Source organism: Aplysia californica, unplaced genomic scaffold (genome assembly GCF_000002075.1).
Source record: "Aplysia californica isolate F4 #8 unplaced genomic scaffold, AplCal3.0 scaffold00318, whole genome shotgun sequence".
Taxonomy (NCBI): domain Eukaryota; kingdom Metazoa; phylum Mollusca; class Gastropoda; order Aplysiida; family Aplysiidae; genus Aplysia; species Aplysia californica.
In genome coordinates this window covers 522,223-530,140 of record NW_004797588.1, presented here as the reverse complement: position 1 = coordinate 530,140, position 7,918 = coordinate 522,223, and the positions used below count along the sequence as shown (strand labels likewise).

General features: G+C 42.7%; 1 protein-coding gene and 1 long non-coding RNA gene across 2 annotated transcripts in view; both read right to left on the bottom strand.

The window, feature by feature from the left end:
- Nucleotides 1-2,380, bottom strand: part of LOC118477971 — a 15,816-nt gene extending 13,436 nt beyond the window's left edge. The window contains exon 1 of the long non-coding RNA XR_004858719.1: nucleotides 1,649-2,380. This is a non-coding gene — a long non-coding RNA (uncharacterized LOC118477971). The remainder of the gene's footprint in view (nucleotides 1-1,648) is intronic.
- A 413-nt stretch (nucleotides 2,381-2,793) lies between these two features.
- Nucleotides 2,794-7,208, bottom strand: LOC101854344 (early growth response protein 1-like). The gene is given in 2 exon segments (NM_001281796.1): nucleotides 2,794-5,782; nucleotides 6,858-7,208. Coding segments are annotated over 2 exon segments (1,782 nt in total). The 5' UTR covers nucleotides 7,072-7,208; the 3' UTR covers nucleotides 2,794-4,214.
- Nucleotides 7,209-7,918: the final 710 nt, after the last annotated feature.

Below are 7,918 nucleotides of genomic sequence, written 5' to 3'. Positions count from 1 at the left end.
GGGGTTGGAGGTGCTGAAGGTAGACTAGACAAAACTACATGGAGATGTTTAGGGGTAGGAATACTTGAGGATTACCGGAGCCTCGAAGGCTGTACATCATTTGATGACTTGTATGTATGCTCCAAACGGGGCTTTAACTACATGTATAGATCTAAGCTTATAATATGTAGGCTACTATATGGACCTCTATGATCACCCCAAGTAACGTTGCCCATCGACAATAATGGCAAATGCCATCTCACCAAATACATGTAACTCTAAACCTGTCAACACATCATTTCAAATTTACATTCTAAACTGTACAATTTACGCCGAAATTAGTGAGACTTATTACATTGTGATAAGTTCGTGATTTTCTGTATGTATGTGTATGAGTGTAAGCATGTTGTATGAGTTGGCCTATCCTCAGACGATGTGTTAGTGTTATACATGACATGTAGATTGTTTCTCATCTTGCAACTCCGAAGTTGACATGACTTAAATGTTGAAATCAAGCAACAATGTTGCGAGTTCTAAATTATATTTTTCTGATCTCTTTACGAAATTACGGGGCGTTTTGTTTTTATCTGTTTTTTTATGTGAGAGGCTAAAGATATCGAGAAGTAAGAGAAGAAGAATTCATTCTTTAAATAACCTCGACTTTCACCGCATCAAGGGGAGCAAGCAATAGGTACCCTTGCAGCAGACCAACCACAGGAAATTGTTTCTGTTACTTGGAATGTGTCCAAATCAACAATCCAAATTTTGGGTCGATATCCACAGCAGACCACCAAAGGACTGGGAGACAAGGGGCAACAACTCGTCCTCGAGATCTCTTATATTCGGCGGCCCCGAAGTGTTCAAGCTATACAATGTACAACGTAATACAAGGACTGGCTTGGGTGTTCGAAATCGTTTTCCTGAAGTCAGTCTTTGGGTACAATGACTTCTTCAGCGGACTTTTCTGACAAATTTGTCGCCGCCAACAGGGGCGTCACATTTGGAAATCCAGCTTGGCCAATGGAAGTCACGGCAGTGGAGTACTCCCTTGTTCAGAGACGAATCTCTGTTTCTTCTTTCTCGCCACGACAGACAGACAGCAAAGAGACGACAGACGGCGAACCAAGTTATTATTTTCACACAATTGCTATATGAAGCACTAGCCCATGGCGGATGAAGTGTGATGTGGGATCTACCAGTCACACAGGAAGAAGAGCTACTCGTAACTGAAACAATTTTCTGGAACACCATGTTGCTCCAGTCTTTCAAAGACAAGGGTCAATTTTACAGTGGGACAAAACCAAACCCTAAATTTCCCATTTTACCATGGTTTCTTCATCAAGTGTCAAATCAGCGCAACCATGGCCCACACCATGGTTGTACGTTCATTCCTTTGCTCGATATTCTCAAAAAAGCTACATTTTACTGATCTTTCCCCGTCACCCACCTGTTTAGGCTCTCCAAGTAGGTTGCTCTGGGTTTACCCTGACCCAGTTGTCTTCAAGTGTGCAAGAAGGAGCTAGACATTTCCCTCTATCCATCATCCAGGGATGCACTGGGTTGGGTATGGGGACCCATTATGTAGGCCCTACTAGCACGGCATAACTAACTGATAACTGCTTTTAAAAAAAAAACAATGTTCGGAATTTTCCTTGACCCTCAAACTCACCTGATCTGAACCAAATGCGTGCCAGAGGTCGCCTCTAGACACAGAATTCTATTCTGTGCCTCTAGATGAATTCCCAAGCTCTGGCACAAGCGTGAAAGCCATTCCTAATGCTACCGTTCGTCATCTCATCGCTTCCATTTCCAAGCCTAGACAGCGCCAAGCAGTTATGCAGTCAGCACGGGGGTACACACACTTTATAATTTATTGATTACGCCACTGAAGACGAAGTAAAATTTGTACGTTTATTCTCACAATTATTGAATTACAGAGATCAACACTTGAGCTCAAACATCTTAGTACATGTAATACTGTGAAGTTACATAACTAATTCTTTGAATCTAAGTCTAAGTCGTTTTATACAGTCTATTATAAAAATATATGGTTGAAAATATGCTGTTGATGAGGAGTTGGCCCTAATGCGTTTCTTTTCTGGAATACCACATGAAGTACTATTTATCCAGCTTGTATCCTTGCTGACAAACATAAGGTATTTCATTAGAGAAGCAATTATTTGCATCTTGAGTGAAGCAAAATACTCATTTGATATTGCCTTCAGATTGTGAACGAATTGTTTGCTTGTACTTGTATAACTTTCTGATGAAATTCACCCCGCCAGGCTCTCTTTTCTTGTGCAAAAAAAGTTCCTCTTCAAGCTGCCAAACTTGCAGAATCACCCTCCCACCTTAGCCTATGTAGTCTCCCTCAACTCAACATACGAGCAGTCAAGCCAGTACATAGAGAGCGTTCAACTTTCAAGAAAGCCAACTTCTTTGATAAACGCTTCTTTGTTCGTATTCCGATGACCTTAGTCAAGCCATTTTCTGTCTTCTGATTTTCAGTAAGAGAGGTGTTCTGTTAATTCATTCTGCCAAATTTACAGGCACTTTTCAACTACTAATGACTCGTCATCAGCATAGAGTTGATTAAGCAGCAGTCTTGGTTTCGATCTTTTTGAAGTCGTTGGGGAGTATGGTGGACATGAAAGCCACCTTACTTTCAGGTAGGAAGCCACTTTTGACATCTAAACCACCACAGTTCACACACATACACACATGTAAAACAGAAGTAAGAAACAAGATGGATTAAAATTTGTGTTTTTTTTTTATTCATATTTTTTTTCAATACGTTGGCAGTATGCCATACTTTTGGTAAAATATATATTTATATAATATATCGTCTCTTTCTCAGCCAGCAAGAACCAAGAGGATTTTTGTTGTGTTCAACAAATGGCAAAGTCATTGTGAGGAAATGGACATTATCACCAAATTTAACTGAAAACAAGGGAGAACACTAAATGGCATACACACATGTCATGCCCTGAGAGATGACAAACAACATTTATACTACTTCAAATATATGCTCTGGAATATATGTCCCTGGCTGTGTTACACAACATACCAGCCCAGGTACAGCACAGTCGACCACATACCACCAGCATTACTTATCTTCTCAGACATGCACTGGGCAGTGGTCAAGCTTAGTAGGATCACACAATCAGCCATACCGTTTATCACGTACAGTATTTTGATTTCACTTTTAGCAGCCATACACCTTATAGGTACGTCACAGTGCACAATAAATAGATTACGAAAGAAAGGCAGTGTAAGCTACCGGCAGCAAAGGAATCACATCTAAATACAACAGAAAAGTTTGCACATAAAAATTTGTATCGTAAAGAAGCTATGGATAGAAACAATGCAAGTACCATCCAGTGGAACTCATTAAAGTGCTTATCATAAGGCCAGCTGTAAGTGCCTAGGGGCAGAGAAGGGAACAAAGGAAAGTCACTACAGTACTGACATTCGACGTTCGGAAATACAAAAGCTAACAACACGAGTTACAATATTCTGCTACTAACATCAAACGATCAACAAAAGCTGAGAAACTTACGGAAAAAAAATGATCAATACAACTTTTAAACTTAGCAGTGTTTGATTTAATGCTGCCTCAAACCAGAAAAAAGGAACAGTATACAACTCCCATGCTAACAGTAACAGAAAACTTCTATTCTTTGGCATCCATTCACAAAGAAAAATCATAAAGTAAAACTGAAAAACTTTCTGGCAGTCAGTCAGGACTTCAAACAATTTCAATTAATAAACCTAACTATCACTGTAGTCAAACAGAACACAACTTCGTACTGAAAGAATGGCACAGGGGAATCGCAGATTTAACAATGTTTAAAACACAGAGCAAAAAAGAAAACCAACAAAACACAGTAGGGTACAAACAGTAGGATAAATGAAAAACCAGGTGAAATGTAAGAAAGATTGTAATCACAGATACCGTTTGTCAGAGAAGCAACAAGAGTTCAACAAATATGGGAAGTGGAGGGGGAAAACAAGTTTTCTAACATGAAAGAAAAACAATGAAAACAATGAGGATTTCATGGACAGCCCGTACATATTCATGTGGGCTTTAGGGCAAGAATTATGTACAATATCAACAACAAATTGCGTGAGGACGAACGAGTATTGGCCTCTGGGGGAACAGTACTGCGCCAGCCATGAAAAAATTTCACTAGCACCAAGAAATTCGATTGAAATTGCCGAGTTTGAGTTTATTGTCACATAGAAGTGGTGGGCACCACGCTGGATGGACAGTGAAAGGAAGGTGAGCTGACCACTAGGGGGATGGTGCTGACCAGACTGTCCAGTGATGAGTCAGCCGCGCTGGATGAGGGTGTAGTGACCTCGGGCTGACTCACCGGGTGCGACACAGCTGCTGCCAACAGTTTTGCATCTTTCTTGATGCGCTGTTTGAGGTGAACCTTCGCGTGCCTTTTCTTCTCATCGCTGCGAGCAAACTTGCGACCACAGACATCACATGAGAAAGGTTTTTCACCTGTATGCGTTCTCACATGGGTTGTCAAATGGTCACTGCGGCTGAAAGAGCGGCTGCAGATCTTGCAATGGAAGGGCTTCTGTCCTGTGTGAATTCGTATATGTCGGGTCAGTTCATCGCTTCGGGAAAATCTGCGGTCACAGCTTTCAACGGGACATGGGTATGGACGCTCGTGAGGGGGAGTTTTACTAGGACGGTTGGGATACTTTCTGGGCTTGACAGGAAGGAATTTGAGAGAATTTTGCTGATACGGCTGGCCAAGTACTGAGGGTAGTCCTGAGCTGGTGGAGGCTTCCGACACAACAGCGGAAAAGTCCATACTTGTGGGAGGTAGGAACATGCGGTCATCCATAGGCTCTGTACCTGGCTCTGTTTTGATGGTAGGCATAGGAAACTGTGATGACATCCCAGAGGATCCTGGGCCCATCTGCAGAGCGCTGAAGTCAGGCAGCTGTGCTTGGTTCTGGCTCATCACTGACCACTTGAGATCAGCTGTAAGACTACTTTTGTTGGCTAAGTCAGCTATATGCATCTCAAACACACTGTCCGATAAGCTGTTGCTGGGAAAGTTCAAAAAGTTCTGCTGTTGTTGCTGTTGCGCCTGCTGAGCCGGTTGCCGTGATTGTGTGCAGCTGCTGTAGGTGGGTGGCTGCTTCATCTGCATGTTGTGCATCTGCAACTCCATGGGCAGAGACATAGCCATGGACTGTGAGTACGGGGGAGGTGGAGAATTGTAGCCCATGCTTTCTTCTGTACCTTGTGATTCAGACATAAGCACCATCTGAGGCTCTGGGCTGGACTGGGCGGAGCTGATGGGGGAAGCAAAGCCAGTGGAGAAGTGTTCCCCAGCATCCTGTTGGCATGGGGCCTCCGATGGAGTGATGGGACCTTGTGACTGGGGGGACTGCACCGATACTGGGGAGGGGGAGGGCCGGGTTTGCTCAGCTTGTTGTTCTGTAGTGGACGGGACACCAATGTCAAACTCACACGGTGGGTGTGCGGGAGTGGGGAATGGGATGACACCACCTTGTGTGGACGTAGCTGACTGCGAGGTGGCTTGAGACAAAATGGCGCTGAACAGGGGAGATAAGGGTGTGAACAGCGAGGCAAAGTTTGGGGGAGTCGAGTCCTGCTGCGTGGAGCTGGGAGTGACAGCTGTGGTGACCAGTGTCCCTTTGTAGGTGATTGTGTGTGTGGTTCCTCCAGCATTGGCCTGGAGGCCAGACACCTTGGTGGCCTGGGAAGCATCAGTGGACTTCTCTGGGATGTTGATAGAGGCAAAGATGTTTGCTGTGAACAAAATGGAAAGAAGATACTTGTTAGTTCCACTGATATGGGGGGAAAACGATGAAACCACAGACACAGTATTGTCAATCAATAGGCTACATAAATTGGAACAAACTGCTTCATTATACATGTACTGGGACTAAGGCTTATACTGAGAACAATAGCATAGATCATATTTTAAAGATCCCCCAAAACTGGAAACGTTTTTCACTGTAAGCTCCTAACCTAAAGCAGGTGGATGAATGTCAATGACACTAGTTCTAAATCTAGCTCTAGTACCGATCTAAAGTTACACAGGGCTACGATGCAGCATACTCCGTTTATCTACTCTCTCACATAGTGGCTGTCACTCGTCTTGTAATTGTGATTTTTGTATAAAAAGTAAAAGGTAGCGTGTGAGTCTCTCTTTCCCCTTCTTCTCTTATAAAATTGTTCTTGGAGTAGCTGTAATTATGCCTTCTATTGGGTACGGTGAGCTTGTCATAAAGTATTCTCATCTCTAGATATCTAGATCTAGATCTAAAGAGCGTAGACTCGGTAAACTACTATATTTTGAAAGTGTTTATGGTGGAAAAACGGAAGCATTATATGCATAACAAAGAAGACTTCAAAGAAAAAAATGCGATTGACCTCAAGACCTTTCACTCAACCATTCTTTACAAGGGCAACACGTGTGACATAGGCACTTTGTGAAGTAAGTAACGACTGAGCACAGCCAAAAATAATTTCATGAATATTCATAGCCAGCCGGGAAGGGAAAATCGATAACGAGGCTGCGGGCTCTGTGGCGCATAGCCTAGGCCTATTCCATTCAAAACAGCAAAAGAAACTGTTAATTTACTTTAAATATTTGCTATAAAATGAAAAGCGTGAAAAGAAACGATGCGTCAACTGATAATTTAAGCAGAAACCGATCACAGACACTGACATGAAAAACAATTCTATAAATAGACGAAATCTCCCTTTTTGGAAACGGTCTTTGACGTCATCATACGAAGCAAACAGCTGATGGACAGTCGCAGAAATACCGGTTGGTCTCATAATAAACGACGCTTAAATAAAGTTAAAATACACCTACCAGTTGCTGTAATTGGTGGAGGTTCCAATGAATCAGGTCCAAAGAAAGTTGAATCTGAACATAGTGTAACAGGGGTGTTTAATCCTTCGTCTAAGGCTTCCGAAGTATGTCTAATATGAGCTCCTGGGGTTGGTGTGTCGTAACACAAACTTTGTAAACCCAACTCAGCACCAAGTCCAACATGAGTTAGGGACTCCAAACCGTCCATAATCATCACGAATATTTAGTCCGAGACTTGAAGTAAAAGAATCACAGAAGTGTGATACAAGTAACCAACATCTGTTGCGTATCCACTAAGTTAGCGAGATGTATCGTACACACACTCACTGCGCGGTGTTTATCGGTCTGACTGAGAAATCATGAATGAACTCCAGTTTATGAATGGGCCTGCTGACAGCGCCATGCCCATATAGGGAACCTCATTTCTTATGCGGAGCCAATGAGAAAGCTCGTAGCCATTGACGTCAATGCTCAAGAGTAATCGTCTTCCGAGGCCCATTGTACAAGCTTACCCACGAAGAAAACTAGGTCACAACTGGTAGTAGATGTTTTCTACAAAACCGAGAATTACAATTTATTTTTCTTTTACTATGTGTAATTATAACTACAATTTGTATGTGCATGCAAAAAACTAGGTAGATTTAGTGTTGAATAAGGCTAAAATCTTGTATAGTATATCGTGCGAAAACTGCCCGACATCACTCGTAGTGATAACCTTTGAACCTAGTGTCGGAAACTTCCATATTTGGCACACAAGAATGTCGACGTCATAGAAGAATGACTCTTCTCATTTGACGTCACTCAGACGGGAAGCATTATAGCCTTATATGGCAACTACGCTTCCGCTGGAAGACTTCGGCAAAACTCGGAAATTCTCACGGATCTTTTCAGAACTGCTAACTATCTCCGATTGGCTAGTCGCAGCTACAAGTCTGGCGGCTTGCCCAGCGAGGTCATACACACTGGCAAGGTTTTCCTGACTGTGCAAAAATAACCTCGTTGTTGGGTTGCGTGAATCATTGTGACCTCGACGGGTCACTGTAAGTTTCTTGTCGACCCAG